An 18892-nucleotide genomic window follows, 5' to 3' on the forward strand; every position below is an offset into this window, starting at 1 on the left:
CTGATTGTTTGACTTATTTCTACAGGATGGGATCTAAATCCGTCATAAACGTGCTTCACGCAACTGAGAGAATATTTACCGAAGGCAAGGAGAGGATAGCAGTTAAAAAAAAACGGATGTAGACATGCAATTACAAGGGGATCAATACCAATTCCCTTTTCATTTGCACACTAAAGGTTTAAAAAGAGAAATTCAAATTCATTGGTGCTAAAATTCCAATAATGCACCAAAAGTCGCTTGAGTGCCATTTCAGTAAGACCTATATTTTATGCTATGGTAGAGAAGTCCAGTCAGTAAAATTATTTGTACAGGACCTTGAATCGTTCAACCTGCAATTCTCCGAGATTCCACCATTATTTGAGCCAAAAGAAGTTGTCAGTCTCGGAAAAAGCTAGGAAGAAACTTAAGGAACTAATATCATGTCGGAAATTGAACATGCACATCCACGCAATGAAAATCGACATAGAATGTACAAAGGCATTTATTATGGTTCGGCTCAGAATTATATAAACTTGAAGTCCCCCAATGCCGTTTCATACATTTCATGTGGGATCAGCACCCAAAGTCTGGAATTAGCACAACTGATCCAGATGTTTTCCTGCTCTCAAGGTCAGCATGTGCTTGTGCTGCTTGAGACAAGGGATAAGTATGATTGACACGGACACGTAAAACACCTGATGCAGCATTTGCAAATACCTCTCCAGCAGTTTCCAGTAGTTCATCCCTCGTTATTGTGTAGTGCATCATGCTCGGCCTAGTCAGAAATAGCGATTTCACTGCAAGAGCTGATAAAGGTACTGGATCTGGTGAGCCAGATGACTGTCCGAAACTCACCATGTATCCACGAGTTTTTAAGCAGTCTAATGATCCCTGATGAAAAAACAAATTCCTAATTAAAGGCTACTCAGGAAAAGGCATAAACGCAACAAATACTTTCTATCCTTGTTTTCTTGTTCATTCATTCTCTTTTCGGCTAAACATGTCACGTTCAATTTGCCTTGAGAAGTTGGAATTATTGCCTATTTTGCAACTTCTGATTAACCTTAAATAGATTATGATCTCCAACATTTAAAGAGATTATGATAAATTCAAGGGAAAATACAAAATTATTTGCATTCGCTAGCCAAAAAGTGTATAAATATGTATTTGTTTTGTATATCATACACATATATACAAAAAATACATATTTTGTCGGCTATTATTTTTAGGAGCGGCTAAAAATATACATTTATCTAAATTATTTCAAACCCAAACCTACATGAACAAACTTCACCATTCTGATGAATGCATTGTTTTCTTGTAAGTGAATTGAGACTACTTGTTGACAAAGAACGAATTTAAATACCAATACCTGAAAGGTATCTTTCCCAACAGAATCATAGACAACTTCAACACCTTGGCCAGATGTGATCTCATTGACACGAGTGACAAAATCCTCTTCCTTATATATTATGACATGATGACAGCCATCATCTTTTGCTTGGGCTGCCTTCTCTTTAGTTGATACAGTCCCAATGACTGTAGCACCAAGGGCATTTGCCCATTGGCACAATAGGGAGCCAACTCCACCTGCTGCAGCATGAACAAGTACTGTGTGCCCATGTTCAACCTGTAATACGATGCAACACAGTATAATTTGATGAAAGTAAAGAATCTATATTAGTTTGTAATTAAGAAACTAAGAGAGAGAAAAAACAATTCAACTAAAAAGGATTTAAAAAGTTATAAAGTTTCAACTAAAAGGAAATGGATGGATAATATCCTAAACATTACATGCAAAAATCATGTAAAGGTCATTTCTTTTCCTTCCTGTTCGTCGGTCTCTTAATTCAGTTAGTAGTGCTGCAAAATCACTGCTCTGGGAAGCAGAGATGGTTCATGTTCAGCATGTTGGATTTATAACATGCTATTTTTTATTTTTTTTTCATGACGGTGGTTTTATGGGCCAGCTTGCGAGCATCTCGACCACGGGTACCTGCTACCTCTCACCGGCACAGATACCGGGTAACTCTTCTCACCAAGGCTTGGGCATATGAGAAGAAATCACCGAGTATTTTTTACCTCCACTGGGTGGGATATGAACTTGAGACCTCATGGTTCTCCTCCGACTTTATTGATCACTTGGCCAAACCCTTGGGTTATAGCATACTATTCTACAAACTCTGACTGCCTCAACCTTCAAATTTAGTTTAAAAGCATTTGCCCCCCTTCCCATGGTCCGGGATTCCCAAGGGATTCTGAAAATCTCTAACAATTCAATTTATGGGGTACCTGACACTGATCGGGAGAGATCGGAGATACCATATGTTAACCACTTAACCTTTTAGAAAACTAGAAACTAGTAAAACAACGCACTCATGATAAAACGTATACCATGACCTTCAAGGTTTCGAACAATTCATTTTTTTTCTTTATTTTTTATTTCCTGATGTTTTTCCTGCTACACTAACTAGCTGCAAACAATCAATTAAAAGGAACAGGAAATTAAAGAATATCAGCCACTCGACAGCTCCCCAAAGTTGCTCTGGTACTGAGAATATCAGGATCTTAGAAGAAGCATAGCCATCCAGAGCACAAATCTGCCAGATACTGGAGTCAAAAATGGAGTAGGGACTATACTTATGTCTTTGTAATGCATATAGGATACATAGTTTTAATGTCCTTGTCTTCTATTTCTCTCATTATCTCAAAAAATTAAAAACAAAATGCTCGGGAAAATTTAGAAGTTGGAAAGTCTTCAAAAAGTAGAAGAGGAAAAGATCCATAATCATCTGTGGTATGCTCATCTAGATAACTAGCCCTCAACTCCTAAATCACACCTAGACATACCACTGGATACTATGCCTTTTACTTCATCAAGTTGTAGTTACTCATGCATTAACTATGAGAAACACGATGCTATTGTCAAAAGCAATAGGATCTAGCAACCTGCTGGATCACCAAACTATAGATTAGTTTACTTTAATAAAAGAACCTCCATCACGGGATGTACATCTAATTGCTAATCATCCATTAGTAGTGCAGTCAATATCTGAAGGTTGAATTTCCAGTAATAAGAGTTGATCAAATAGTATTGAGTATCTTCCCTAAAAATGGTCCTTATATTATGATTGCACTGATTAACATGTAGATAAAATATTCATAAATCATAAAACAACACTCCATCATGCCCGTTTAAGAGTTCTTAAAGCTTGTATGCTGATGGATGTTAATGGATGAGGACTTTTTCTGCACTGCATAATCCAAATCATCTAGTTTGTAATATAAGCAAATCATCTAGTTTGTAATATAAGCATGACCCGTTCAACCAAAGGAGGAAACGATGGAAAAAGAAAGAAAGGAAACTGGGCTGCTGTAAAACTATGATTTACGTACTTTGAAGCAGCGGCGCAGTAGGAACTGAGCAGTCATGCCTTTGAGAAGTACGGATGCTGCAACAGTGGGCTCAATAGAGGGAGGAACAGGCACAACTTTATTGGCAGGAAGGATCTGTTCCTCAGCATATGCACCCATAGGATTGCCAGCATATGCAACAATGTCTCCAACTTTCCTCCCCGTCAATCCGGGACCAACAGCTGTCACAACCCCTACGGCCTCCATACCTGACACAGAGAATTTAAAGCAATTGAATGCTACCTACATAATGATCTTCTACAGTTTATCAACAAATAAAAATAACTTCTATCATCTTCTATAACTCCATATGTAAGAATCTAGCATGTCCCAAGAAACAAGAAAAGAAGTTGAACCATTCAAATACACACAGTTAATAACTAGATGCACACAAAAAAAAATCCTTCTCTAGACGAAACAAGAATCATCATTGAAGTGTCAATGGTAATAATGAGAAGTACATGTCCCTGTCCTTTTTTTTGGTTGGACAAGCATATGGGCCGGTCTTGTGGTAAAGCAGAATCTTTATGAATCTAGTTTACTTTGCCTCTTTATTGCCTGTGAATCATCGCCTAAATTGCAGATCTGCAGTACCGAAAAACTAGTTTTAAAGTGGATAACGCGTTAGGCTGTGAGTGGAAGGGCATAGTAATCGATAAAATGCTTCAGGGAATTGAAACTCAACATATATTCAGAGATTCCGGTATAGGGGAACCTCCATATGGAGAATACCTATTTAACTTTCAATAAACAACATATCATCCCATGCGTAGTGGAGAAATTCATGCCAAAGCAGATGCAGGCTTTTCTTTTTGCATATGTTGCAGTTCTAAAGTTAATCATAACCAGCAGAAGATATTCAAATTAATGGATGCCTACAATTGAGAAGGGGGTTTAATGTATGTCTTCAATTTAAAAATAGGATCTTGACACATATAACACGTATTTCCAATCGCAAAAGTTCATGAAGAGACCTTTAAGCATCATATAGAAGAAGAAAATGGAGAAAATAATTGACAGAGATAAGTGATAAACACCTGGTGTAAAGGGAAGTGCAGCAGCTTTGTAAACTCCTTTTCGGAAATATACATCAATGAAGTTGAGGCCAATTGCCTTATTTTTCACCTTGATCTCTCCATCCTTTGGTTCTCCTACTTGGACGTCCTCCCATTTGAGGACCTACAAAAGAAGTGGCCTTGTCGTTAATATTTATTCTCCTGCTACCCTCAAAACACATCAAGAAAACTTCAACAAAGAACCAAAAAAAATCAAGTAATTAAAGTTTCAAGTTTTTAAACATGAATATGACAGCAAAATTATCCTCCTCTCTCTCTCTCTAATGGTCAAAGCCCTAATCAAACACCACCAGCGCCTCACCTCCCTCGCCGTCTCCGTCGCCATCCCGTTGCCGGCATACACAGGTAAGTCCCCTCGCTACTTCTCTTTCTTTCCTTCATCTTTTCTCTTCTTCCCTTTTCTTTCTCTCTCTACCCGTCTCCTATCTCCCCCCTTCTTTTTCTGGTAGCAATCGACGCCGGCGGGCCTCCGGCCAGGCATCATCTACCCTTTTCCTCCTTCTTCCTCTTGCTGAACCCTCTCCCCTCTCGATTCCTTTCTTCTGCTCTTCTTTCTCTCACGCTTTTCTGGTCGGATTCCGGTAAGTCTGCTTGCCGCTGTCCTCCAGTGACCCCATTCTTTATTTTTTTTTCTTTCGGTTTCTCTTTCATTCTCCGTCTCTCTTTTCTTCTTCTTTTTTCTCTTCTCTCTCTTCTGCGGACGTGGGTTAAGCAGCATTCCTGCAGTCTCTCCGGTGTGCACTACCGGCGGTTTTATTGGCACCGGCAGGCCCAATCCAGACGGCTTTATTGGTACCGGCGACCGTCCCACAGGTCTACACCTCCAGTGGCGGACCCAGGATTTTGTGCAAGTGAGTTCAATCTTAGAAGTATATAAATTTAGTGGTAAAATAATAGTTGTCAAGTGGGTTCAAATAAAATATTTATGCAAAATTTACACAACTTTAATCCTAATTTATACATATACACAGTATTATTTTTTTGTGAAGCTCCATTCGGCAGCTTCTTGGCATCCTCGACGTTAATCCAGGTTCTATCGTTCTTGCCTTTGGTGATTCATATCTTTTTGCTAGTATTTGCCTGCCATTCCGTTATTTTCCCTTAGACTTTTGTTTCAATTTGACTTGCCATTCTTTAGTTGTGTTTGCTTTCAATTGGACTTGCTTTGATTTCCTTTATTTACAACTAGGGCCTTATATACAACAACAACAACAACCCAGTAGAATCACATTAGTGGGGTCTGGGGAGGGTAGAGTGTACGCAGACCTTACCCCTATCCCGAAGGGATAGAGAGGCTGTTTCCGGGAGACCCTCGACTCAGAGACAATAGATCTGTAACAACAACAGAAACCAGAAAAATAGTATCAGCGGCAAATAAATGGAAAGGCCAGAATATGAAAGACAGCAAAAATGTGAAACACAACAAAAACCGCTAACAGTCCTAGACAAAACACTATCAGACTAGCCGGCGCAGCGAGGAGAAACGCTCGGCTACCTCCTAACCTACAACCCGATTGATCGACCTCCACACCTTCCTATCAAGGGCCATGTCCTCGGAAATCTGAAGTCGTGCCATGTCCTGCCTGATCACCTCGCCCCAATACTTCTTAGGCCGCCCTCTATCTCTTCTCGTACCTGCCAAAGCCACCGCTCACACCTCCTAATCGGAGCATCTAGACTCCTCTTCCGCACGTGCCCGAACCATCTAAGCCTCGCTTCCCACACCTTGTCATCCACGGGAGCCACGCCCACTCTCTCCCAAATATCCCCATTCCTAATCTTATCCATCCTAGTGTGCCCGCACATCCATCTTAACATCCTCATTTCTGCTACTTTTATCTTTTGGATATGTGAACTCTTCATTGGCCAACACTCAGCCCCATACAACATGGCTGGTCTAACCACCGCTCTGTAGAACTTACCTTTAAGTTTCGGTGGCGCATTCTTGTCACACAGGACTCCAGACGCTAACCTCCATTTCATCCACCTCACCCCGATACGGTGCGTGACATCCCCGTCGATCTCACCATCTCCCTGCATAATAGACCCTAGGTAGTTAAAACTCCCTCTCTTAGGGATGACTTGTGAGTCAAGCCTCACTTCCACGTCCGCTTCCCCCGACACGTCGCTGAACTTACACTCCAAATATTCCGTCTTGGTCCTACTCAACTTGAAACCTTTAGACTCCAGGGCCTGCCTCCATACCTCCAGTCTCTCGTTAACGCCGCCTCGCGTCTCATCAATCAAAACTATATCATCAGCGAACAGCATACACCAAGGACCTCCCCTTGAATATGGTGTGTCAGTGTGTCCATCGCAAGGGAAAATAAGAACGGGCTGAGCGCAAATCCTTAGTGTAACCCCATAACCACCGGAAAAGGCTCTGAGTCACCTACCACAGTTCTAACCCGAGTCTTAACTCCATCATACATATCTTTTATCGCCCTAATATAAGCTACTGGTACACCTTTCACCTCCAGGCATCTCCAAAGAACGTCCCTAGGGACCTTGTCATACGCCTTCTCCAGGTCAATAAACACCATGTGCAAATCCCTTTTCCTATCTCTGTACTGTTCCACTAACCTCCTAATAAGGTGGATAGCTTCCGTAGTAGAACGACCCGAATTGGTTCTCTCATATAGACACCGCCCTCCTTACCCTCCCTTCCACCACCTTCTCCCAAACTTTCATGGTATGACTCAGTAACTCGATACCCCTATAGTTGTTACAATTTTGGATATCACATTTGTTCTTGTACAGCGTAATCATCGTACTCCACCTCCACTCATCTGGCATCCTCTTCGTAGACTTTATAGGGCCTTATATAGTAGACTTTATTTCTTGCGTAGTTTATCTTGCTACAAGTTATAGTGGTGCTAGCGTAGTATCCGTTAGATTAGAGTGGACGGTGTGAGTGATGGCAGAGTGAGGTCATGTCCTCGGGTGGGGTAGGGGGCGGGGGCAAGGGTAGTAAGGGGGTAAGGGTTCCGCTAGGCTGCGTGTTGGGTCATGGAACATAGGGACATTGACAGGGAAGTCTATAGAACTAGGGAAGATTCTCCAAAAGAGGAAGATCAATATAGCGTGTGTCCAAGAGACTAGATGGGTAGGTACTAGGGCCCGTGAGGTTTACGGGTATAAACTGTGGTACTCAAGGGGTGCTAGGGGCAAGAGCGGAGTAGGTATCTTAGTAGATAGAGATCTGAGGGAGTTGGTGATAGATGTTAAGAGGGTGAACGATAGATTGATGGCTATTAAGCTAGTGGTAGGTAGGCTCACTTTAAGCGTGATTAATGCATACGCACCGCAAGCGGGCTTGGGAGAGGAGGTCAAAAGGCACTTCTGGGAGGATTTAGATGAGGTGGTGCGTGGTATTCCACACACCGACAAGATTTTCATAGGAGGTGATTTTAATGGCCATATTGGGAAGACAGCTAGGGGCTATGATAGTGTGCATGGCGGCTTTGGCTTTGGAGTTAGGAACGAAGGTGGTACTTCATTGCTGGATTTTGCTAGAGCTTATGCACTGATTGTAAGGTTATTCCGAGTGAGTGGCTTTCGACCCAATATAGGCTCTTGGTTATGGAGTTGGAGATTAAGAGGTAGAAGAAGAAGAGAGCGGTGCTTGGTCAACCTAAGATCAAGTGGGGAGCCTTGACTAAGGACAAAACTCAGGCATTGGGGGAGAAGTTGTTAGATATGGGGGCTTGGAGGAGTTGTGGGACGCGAGTAGTATGTGGAACTCGACAGCAGGCAGCATTAGGGAAGCTGCTAGAGCGGTGTTAGGGTCACGAAGGGTTTCTCCGGGGACCACAAAGGGGACTGGTGGTGGAATGGAGAGTTCCAAGATAAAGTAGAAGCCAAGAAAACGACGTATATGAAGCTAGTGGAGAGCGCCGACGAGGAGGAAAGGAGGACGCTCAGGGAGTGTCATAAGAAGGCTGAGAAAGAGGCGAAGTTAGTGGTCACGGCGGCTAAGACAGCAGGATTTGAACGCCAAAATGCGGAACTTGGGGACAGAGGCAGTGACAAGAGACTGTTCAGGTTAGCCAAGGTTCGAGAGAGGAAGGCTCGAGACCTGGACCAAGTGAGGTGCATCAAAGACGAGGACGGCAAGGTATGGGTGGAAGAGTCGTGCATTAGGCGCAGGTGGTAGTCATACTTCCATAAACTTTTGAACGAGGATGGGAACAGGAACATCGTGCTTGGCGAGTTGGAGAACTCAGAGAACCAACTGTGATTTTAGGTTTTGTAGGCGTATTAAGGTTGAGGAGGTAATGCGGAAGATGAGTAGGGGCAGGGCGAGTCGGCCAGACAAGATCCCGGTAGAATTTTGGAATGATGTGGGACAGGCAGGCTTGGAGTGGCTTACAAGACTGTTTAATGTCATTTTTAGGACTAAGATGTTGCCCGAAGAATGGAGGTGAAGTTTGATGGTCCCATTGTACAAGAACAAGGGTGATATCCAAAATTATAACAACTAAAGGGTATCAAGCTACCGAGTCACACTATGAAAGCGTGGGAGAGGGTGGTGGAGAGGAGGGTGAGGAAGAGTGTGTCTATTTCGGAGAATCAGTTCGGTTTCATGCTGGGGCGTTCGACCACAGAAGTCATTCATCTTGTGAGGAGGTTGATAGGGCAGTATCGACAGAGGAAGAGAGACCTGCATATGGTGTTCATCGATCTAGAAAAAACTTACGATAAAGTCCCAAGGGAGGTTCTATGGAGATGTCGGGAGGTTAGTGGTGTTCCGGTAGCGTACATTATGGTAATTAAGGATATGTACGATTGAGCGAAGACTCGGGTGAGGACTGTGGGAGGAGACTCGGATTATTTTCCTGTGATGATGATGGGGTTACATTAAGGTTCAGCTCTTAGCCCATTTTTATTTTCTCTGGCGATGGACGTGCTGACAAGCCACATTCAGGGAGAGGTGTCATGGTGTATGTTATTTGCAGATGGCATAGTGCTAATCGATGATACGCGCTGCTGGGTTAACGATCAGCTGGAGCGGTGGAGGCAGACCCTGGAGTTTAAAGATTTCAAGTTGAGTAGGACCAAAACTGAATACTTGGAGTGCAAGTTCAGTGGGGGGACGCAGGAAACAGAAGCGGAGGTGAAGCTTGATACACAAGTCATCCCCAAGAGAGATAGTTTAAAATATCTTGGGTCTGTTATTAAGGGGAACGGGGAGAGATTGACGAGGATGTTACGCATCGTGCTGGAACAGGCTGGATGAAATGGAGGCTTGCGTCTGGTGTTTTGTGTGATAGGAATGTGCCACCAAGACTTGAGGGCAAGTTCTACAAAGTGGTAGTTAAGCTGACTATGTTGTATGGAGCCGAGTGTTGGCCAGTCAAGAAATCTCATGTCCAGAAGATGAAAGTAGCAGAGATGAGCATGTTGAGATGGATGTGTGAGCATACCAAGAAAGACCGGATTAGGAATGAAGTTATTAGGAACAAGGTGGGTGTGGCTCCTATGGAAGACAAGTTGTGGGAATCGAGGCTGAGATGGTTCGGGCATGTGAAGAGAAGAGACACCGATGCTCCGGTGAAGAGATGTGAGAGGTTAACCATGGCGCGTGAGAAGAGAGGTAGAGGGACGCCTAGGAAGTACTGGAGAGAGGTGATTAGGCAGGACATGGCACTGCTTCAGCTTATCGAGGACATACCCCTCGATAGGAAGGTGTGGAGGTCGAGAATTAGGGTTGTGGGTTGACAGGTAGTCGAGAGTCTCTTCTAGTCGTACTAGTACTAGTCTTGTATTCTCCTATTCCGAGTTCCTTGTTGTTAGACGATGTGGCATTATTGCCGGTAGTTTTCGCACTTCTCTTATAACTTCGTATTCTTAGATCTTTGCTATTACATGTTGTGCTATATGTTTCCGTTATCTTATTTTTCTTGTTATTACTATTGCTTGTATATTTTGTCCTTTTCATTGTTCTTGAGCTTCATTGTTCTTGAGCCGATGGTCTATCGAAAATAGACTCTCTTCTTTCATAAGGCGGGGTAAGGTCAGTGTACACATTACCCTCCTCACACCCCACGTGTGAGATTTCACTGGGTTTGTTGTTGTTGTTGAATATGACAGCAGAGCCGGATAAAAGGCAAAAACAAACATCTTTTAGCAGAATATACTCATAATCTCCTTTCTGCCTACTATTGTACCTGGTGCAACTGATGAGGTGCAGGCAAGCTACCAGTGTTACTTAAAACAAACAAGAAAAGTTACCCTCAAAATACTATCGAGTGCCCCCAACCCAGATATTATCAGTATAGGATCATGAATTAAAATCACAACATTCTTTTTCTTTCGACGATATTATTAAAATTAAAGATAAATGGACAAAAAATGTAAAGAAATTAGACCTCAGGGCCACCAAGTTCATGAACTCTAATAGCTTTGACCATTGTTGGTGCTGCTGCTGAGTGAGCTCTTACCGCTAAGAGGATACACTTGATTTTATGATTACTGGTTGTATTTCTGGTCAGTCGACTAGATAGAGAGAGGCTAGATATGAAAGACTTTGGTAGAAGAAGATTGTGACTATGCTGAAAAGCAAACGGTGTTATTCTAGAAAAACCCATATGTATAGCAAAACAAATATTTGTCAAAGAAAAGAAATCAGGTGGACGGGACAGAGACAGATCAGCACCATTTTGTCCCTGAAGAATTAGGAGGATGTGACCCCCCCCCCCCCCCCGCGCGCGCACACACACACAACCCAAGCCCAATTTTGGAGGGCCCATTTGAGACTATTTACTGGGAACTGCACAGATAGCCACTGATTAGAGATATTTTTACTTTTTAGCCACTATTTTAAATGTATTTACTCTTTAGCTAGTGCTTAATAAATTTTTACTCGCCGGACAAAAATACCCACGTGCTAGACATAGGTGTTGTGTAAATATTAAAGACAAAGTGTCTTGTATTTGCACCTTCTACTGCTAAACTTTCGGACATCATGTCCTTAACTTCATATGTGCAGTATAAATGTTAAGGACATATTGTCCTTAACTTCATGTGTGCAATGTAAATTTTAAGGACATAATATCATTAACTTGTATTTGCAACTTCTCTTGTTAAACTTTAGGACATCATGTCCTTAACTTCATATGTATAGTGTAAATGTTAAGGACATGGTGTCCTTAACTTCATGTATGCAATGTAAATGTTAAAGACATAATGTCCTTAACTTGTATTTGCACCTCCTGTTGTTAAACTTTAGGACACCATGTCCTTAACTTCATATGTGCAATGTAAATGTTAAGGACGTGGTGTCCTTAACTTCATGTGTTCATTGTAAATGTTAAGGACATAGTGTCCTTGACTTCATGAGTGATGTGTAAATATTAAGGACAAAGTGTCCTATATTTGCACCTTCTGCTGATAAACTTTAGGATATCATGTCCTTAACTTCATATGTGCAGTGTAAATGTTAAGGACATGGTGTCCTTAACTTCATGTGTGTAATATAAATGTTAAGGACATAATATCATTAACTTGTATTTGCAACTTCTGTTGTTAAACTTTAGGACATTATGTCCTTAACTTCATATGTGCATTGTAAATGTTAAGGACATGATGTCCTTAACTTCATATGTGCAATGTAAATGTTAAAGACATAGTGTCCTTAACTTCATGAGTGATGGGTAAATATTAAGGATATGGTGTCCTTAACTTCATATGTGCAGTGTAAATGTTAAGGACATGGTGTCCTTAACTTCATGTGTGCAATGTAAATGTTAAGGACATAGTGTCCTTAACTTCATGAGTGATGTGTAAATATTAAGGACATGGTGTCCTTAACTTCATATGTGTTGTGTAAATATTAAGAACATGGTGTCATTAACTTCATGTGTGCAATATAAATGTTAAGGACATAATATTATTAACTTATATTTGCAACTTCTGTTGTTAAACTTTAGGACATGATGTCCTTAACTTCATATGTGCAATATAAATATTAAGGACATGGTGTCCTTAACTTCATATGTGCAGTATAAATATTAAGGACATGGTGTCCTTAACTTCATATATGCAATGTAAATGTTAAGGACATAATATCATTAACTTGTATTTGCAACTTCTATTGTTAAACTTTAGGGCATCATGTCCTTAACTTCATATGTGCATTGTAAATATTAAGGACATGGTATCCTTAACTTCATGTATGCAATGTAAATGCTAAGGACAGTGTCCTTAATATTTTACACATCACTCATGAAGTTAAGGACTCCATGTCCTTAATATTTACACATCACTCATGAAGAAAGGGTAAAAAAGACTTTTCGTATCAATTTTAATAGAGTAGTGGCTATTTTTGTTCAACATTAAAAACACTGCTAAAAAGTAAATACCACTTAAAAAGTAGCTATACCACGCCATTTCTACACTATTAACTTCGGAACAAGAAAAATAATGATTTACATTGGAAAAATTATTGAGTCTTAGGCAAATACTCATGCGCTTGAAACTATTTACCCGACAATACCTATAATTAGGCAATATTTAAGAAACTTTTATATAAACCTAGCAGAGTAGGTAATTAACATAACATGGCCACTAAATAATTATATTCCTTAATAAAAACCTATAAATCTTGACTGAGAATCACGTTCACGAAAATCCAAATCGATTCAATTCCTAAAAAATCAAGCTGACGAGATTCACGGAACAAGCAATCCTAAACGTCTGCTTCCTATTTCTTTGCTAGGTAATATTTTCAAGAGAATAGTTACGTATCATTTTTATACATAAAAAAATTAAATGTTAATCAACTATCGAAAAATTACTTGCACTTATTGCTCGCATTTCACAATCTCTTTGTTCCTATTTACAAGAAAAATGAGACTAATAAATCTGGAATTTAACATGTATAATAATATACATACGGAATCATGAAATATAATTACATAATTACATTAATATATGTTGTATAAACCATGTATAAATTATAATAAATTATGTACGAAGTATAATAGATAATTATACACGATGTAAATCGTGTATAATTACACCAGATAATATACCAAGTAACAAACATGCGCATATTAATGTTATATTTTATCATAAAATTTTCAGCCATATGTATATATTGATTGTATATTAGTGTTAATAATAGTGGATAATAAATATATACGTGGAATACATATATCGACAATATTACAATAGTATATAATTGTGTATAATGTATATATACACAGTATAACGATAATATTTAATAGTATATAAAATATAATAATAATCTAGTATATTAGTATATATCATACAATGATGATTTAGTTCTGTATAAATCACAATACTATGATAGGTAATCGAATGTTATATTTTATCATCTCTTGTTAGTTCCTCTGTTTTAAAAGGTAGAATTGGGACTCGCCCGGGGTTCGCCCTGGGGCGGAGCACTCGCAAAACGCCCCTGGGCGTATGTGTGGGGCTTAGTTCCGTGAGACTTACACCTCGGCCGTCGGGGCTTACGCTCCAGACACGCCCAACGCCCAACGTACTGGGCTCGCCTACTAGAACTTTATGCAATTGTGTGTAACTAACCTTGTAAATCCTCAAAAAATTTTAATAAATCGTTGACTATTCAAAATTATTTTTTTCTTAATCATAAATCGTTAAGTTGAGAATATTTTATGTCAAAATAAAAATAAAAATTATTGCACGTTATCCACTAAGACTGCTATTGTAATGACCCGACTGGTCGTTTTGCTTTCTAAAACCTCGGTCCCCTAAATAAGACTCTGTGTATGTGCTTTTACTGTTTTATGACTTGAGGAAATGGTTAGTTCGGGATTTGGAAGGGTTCGGGTTGAAATCGGAACACTTGATTCCTTAAGGTTGGTAAAAAGGCTAAGTTTGACTTTGGTCAACGTTTTGAGCAAACGACCTCAGAATCGGGATTTGACGGTTCCAATAGGTTCGTATGATGATTTCGTCACGACTTCTTCGAGGTTAGACTAGATACTTACTGGGTACATGTTGTTTATGTACTCACGCTACACTTCTGCACTAATCATGCAGGATCTGAGGCAGGTGCATCTGGTTATCATCCTGGCGCGCATCCTTGATTCCACAAGATTTTGCGGTGAGCTGCCTTTCGAGCCCGTTCTGCAGCACCCAAAGTCTTTCTTTTGCTTTTACTTTCTGATTATTTCACTTCAGACAGTAGTGTAGTATTTTTGTATATTCTACTAGTAGCTCATACACTTGTGACACCTGGTCTTGGAGATCATGCTAGTAGACACTTGGTGGTTTTTGATTATTTATTTCATCTCATTTGATTTTAAAACTGTCTATATCTCATGTTATTTAATTTACACATCTTATTTATCCTATTACTAAAAATCAACCATTTTTAAATTGTTAAAAGAAAAAAATCACAAAGTTAATTCACTGTTGGCTTGCCTAGCGGTAACTTTGGGTGCCATCACGATCTATAGACGAAATTGGGTCGTGATAACATGGTATCAGAGCACTAGATCCACGTAGGTCTCACAAGTTATGAGCAGGCCTAATAGAGTCTTGTGCATTAGTACGGAGACGCCCGTACTTATCTTCGAGAGGTTATAGGGCATTAGGAAACTACTCTTTCTTCATCTCATATCTTGCAGTTAATGTTATACTAACTATCTTTCTCTTATTCTCTCGCATATGGTGAGAACGCGCACAACGGATATTCTAGACTCGGGAGGAGCTGCTCCCCCCATGTTGCTAGAGACAGCCCGGTAGATTTCATGTTAACACCGGGCTTCCAGGGAGGTCATGGGCCGTATGCTACGATTCATGGATACTATGACCCAGGCTGGTTTATTTCCAGCAGACCCAGCCACATCTCAGGCTGGAGGGTGAGCACAGACCCCTACTGCTCAGAATCCTGGGCATGCAGCTGCTGTATATCAGACCCCGTGCACACTACCCATGGGTGGAGCCCAGCCAGTGGCAGCAGCCGTACCTGAGCCCAGACCAGCTGTGGCAGGCGAGCCACATAAACTATTGGACAGATGGACTAGGCTAAACCCTCCTAACTTCGAAGGTGAGCGACATGAGGATGCCAAGGACTTCATTGATCGGTGCAGGGACAGACTGCACAACATGAGTATATTAGAGTCCCACGGGGTGGATTTCACTACTTTCCAGCTGGAGGGCAGGGCCCGTAGGTGGTGGAAGTCCTATCTTCTCGGTAGACCAGCAGGTTCTCCTCCCATTACTTGGGATCAGTTTACACGCCTTTTCTTGGATAGGTATATTCTACCCTCTCATAGGGAAGAGTTGTTGTTTCAATTCGAGCAGCTTCAGCAGGGTCAGATGTCAGTGACTGACTATGAGGCGAGATTCTCTTAGTTGTCTCGTCATGCACTCATGATACTTCCTACTGATGCAAGGAGAGTGCAAAGGTTTGTTGCATGGTTGCACTCTGGTATCCAGGCCACCATGGCCCGAGAGGTTGAGATGGGGACTTCTTACGAGCTAGTTGTGGAGATATCTCGGAGGATCAAGGGTGTTTGTCAGCGGGGCCGAGAGCAGATATTGCGGGACAAGCGATTCCGTTATTCCGAAGGGTTCAGTGGTGCTCCGTCTGGGGGTAGAGGTCAGTTTAGGAGAGGTCAGCCTAGCAGGCCCACATATCCAGCACCGCCGCCTTCTCGGGGTGCTCCAGTGCGACCCTATTTTAGCGCTATGCCAGAGAGTTCCTACCGCCCACCAGCTATTTAGGGTTCATCCAGTAGGTATTCAGTCCATCAAGGTTCGACTTCAAGTCAGCAGTCCACTGTACCGAGAGGTTGTTTTGATTACGGGGATCTCATCCATGTGCGGAGGTTCTGCCCCAGGTTTCAGGGCAAGGCAGTGCAGCAGGGTCCTCAACCTATGATTATAGCACCAGTAGCTGCACCAGTCGTCCAGCCACTCAGAGGCGGAGGGAAGGTGGATAGGGGTCATCCTAGAGGTGGAGGCCAGGCAGGTGGAGGCTAGGCAGGTGGCGCTCCAACTAGATTCTATGCTTTCTTGCCAGACCAGATGCAGTGGCCTCAGATGCCGTGATTACATGTATTATTTCTGTCTACGGTAGGGATGATTCAGTATTATTTGATCCAAGGTCTACCTATTCATATGTGTCATATCCGTTTTCTCTTTTCCTGGATGTTCCTCGTGAGTCCTTGGGTACTCCTGTTTATGTGTCCACTCCAGTGGGCGATTTTTGTTGTTGTGGATCGGGTCTATCGGTCTTGCATTGTTACATTCTGTGGTTATGAGACTAGAGCGGATCTTCTGCTGTTTCATATGACTGACTTTGAGGTCATCCTGGGCATGGATTAGTTATCTCCATATCACGCCATCCTTGATTGCCATGCCAATATTGTTACCTTAGCAATGCCAAAGTTTCCTAGATTGGAGTGGAAAGGTTCATCTGCCAGTGCATCTAGTCGGGTTATCTCTTTTCTGAAGGCTCGACATGGTCGAGAAGGGTTGTTTGGCTTATCTAGCTTATGTTCGGGATAATACTACAGAGACTCTTGTGATTGATATAGTGCCCATAGTCCGGGAGTTCTCCGATGTGTTTCCTTTTGATCTTCCAGGCATGGCACCACATCGCGATATCGATTTCTGCATTGATTTGGCTCCAGGTACCCAGCCTATATCTATCCTACCGTACTGTATGGTTCCGAAAGATTTGAAAAAGTTGAAGGAACAACTTAAGGAATTGCTAGCAAAAGGGTTCGTCAGGCCGAGTGTATCGCCTTAGGGTGCACCAGTGTTATTTGTGAAGAAGAAAGATAGGACTATGCGGATGTGCGTTGATTACCGCCAGTTGAAAAAAGTTACCATTAAGAACAAGTACCCGTTGCCACGTATTGATGATTTTTTTGACCAGTTGCAGGGTGCCAGGGTGTTCTCTAAGATCGACTTGAGATCGGGTTACCATCAGTTGAAGATTCGGGATTCGGATGTTCCGAAGACTTCCTTCCGGACTAGATATGGCCATTATGAGTTCCTAGTGATGTCCTTCGGTCTGACTAACCCCTCGGCGACATTTATGGATTTGATGAACAGGGTGTTCAGGCCATATATTAATTCGTTTGTCATCATCTTCATTGATGACATCTTGATCTACTCGCGAAGCATGGAGGAGCACGAGCAGCATTTGAGAATGGTGCTTCAGACCTTGCGGGAATAAAAACTATATGCTAAGTTCTCCAAGTGTGAGTTTTGGCTAGATTCTATAGCCTTCTTGGGGCATGTTGTGTCAGGTGAGGGTATTAAGGTGGATCCCAAGAAGATTGAAGCAGTTCAGAGTTGGCCTCGTCCCACTACGACAATTGAGATCAGGAGCTTCTTAGGGTTAGCAGGTTATTATCGTCGGTTTATGGAGTGCTTCTAATCTATTGCAGCACCTTTGACTAGATTGACCCAGAAGGGTGCTCTGTTCTGTTGGTCTGATGATTGTGAAGCGAGCTTTCAGAAGCTTAAGACAGCTTTGACTACGACATCAATTCTAGTGTTGCCTTCCGGTTCTGGGATGTATACTGTGTAATGCGACGCTTCACGCATTGGTTTGGGTTGTGTATTTATGCATGAGGGGCAAGTTATTGCATATGCTTCACGTCAGCTGAAGCCCCATGAGAAGAATTACCCTATACATAATTTGGAGTTTGCCGCTATTTTTCATGCTCTTAAGATCTGGAGGCATTATCTTTATGGGGTGTCCTAAGGTTTACACCGATCATCGCATCTTGCAACATTTGTTCAAATAGAAGGATCTCAATTTAACGCAGGTGGCTTGAGTTACTAAAGGACTATGATATTACCATCCTTTATCATCCGGGCAAGACGAATGTAGTCGCGGATGCCTTGAGCAGAAAGGCGGAGAGTATGGGTAGTTTGGCATTCATCTCAGTAGAGGAGAGGCCATTAGCTTTGGACATTCGGTCCTTGGCTAACAGACTTGTGAGGTTGGATATCTCAGAGCCCAACCGAGTTCTTGCATACGTCATTGCCCGGTCTTCACTATTGGAGAAGATCAAGGCTTGTTAGTTTGATGATCCACACTTGTTGGTTCTTAGAGAGACGGTACTGCAAGGTGGTGCCAAGGAGGTTACTATCGGCGATGATGGTGTTCTGCGACTCCAGGGTTGTCTTTGTGTTCCTAATGTTGATGGGCTGATGGAAAGGATTCTAGAGAAGGCACACAATTCTCGGTATTCTATTCATCCAGGTGCTATGAAGATGTATTGCGACCTGAGGCAGCATTATTGGTGGCGGCGGATGAAGAAGGACATAGTTGAGTATTTTGCGAGGTGTGTAAATTACCAGCAGGTTAAGTATGAGCACCAGAGGCCAGGTGGACTACTCCAGCAGATGACTATACTTGAGTGGAAATAGGAGCGCATTACTATGGACTTTATAGTTGGGTT

General features: G+C 41.8%; 1 protein-coding gene across 1 annotated transcript; it reads right to left on the minus strand.

The window, feature by feature from the left end:
• Positions 1-457: 457 nt before the first annotated feature.
• LOC107779087 (uncharacterized) lies at positions 458-11100 on the minus strand. The gene is made up of 5 exons (XM_016599430.2): positions 10841-11100; positions 4431-4572; positions 3376-3602; positions 1352-1609; positions 458-870 (listed from the first exon to the last, which is right to left on the minus strand). Exons 1-5 carry the CDS (start codon positions 11057-11059, stop codon positions 553-555), a joined length of 1164 nt encoding a protein of 387 aa, XP_016454916.2. The 5' UTR covers positions 11060-11100; the 3' UTR covers positions 458-552.
• Positions 11101-18892: the final 7792 nt, after the last annotated feature.

The sequence above is a fragment of the Nicotiana tabacum genome, chromosome 13 (assembly GCF_000715075.1).
Source record: "Nicotiana tabacum cultivar K326 chromosome 13, ASM71507v2, whole genome shotgun sequence".
NCBI classification, from domain to species: Eukaryota; Viridiplantae; Streptophyta; class Magnoliopsida; order Solanales; family Solanaceae; genus Nicotiana; species Nicotiana tabacum.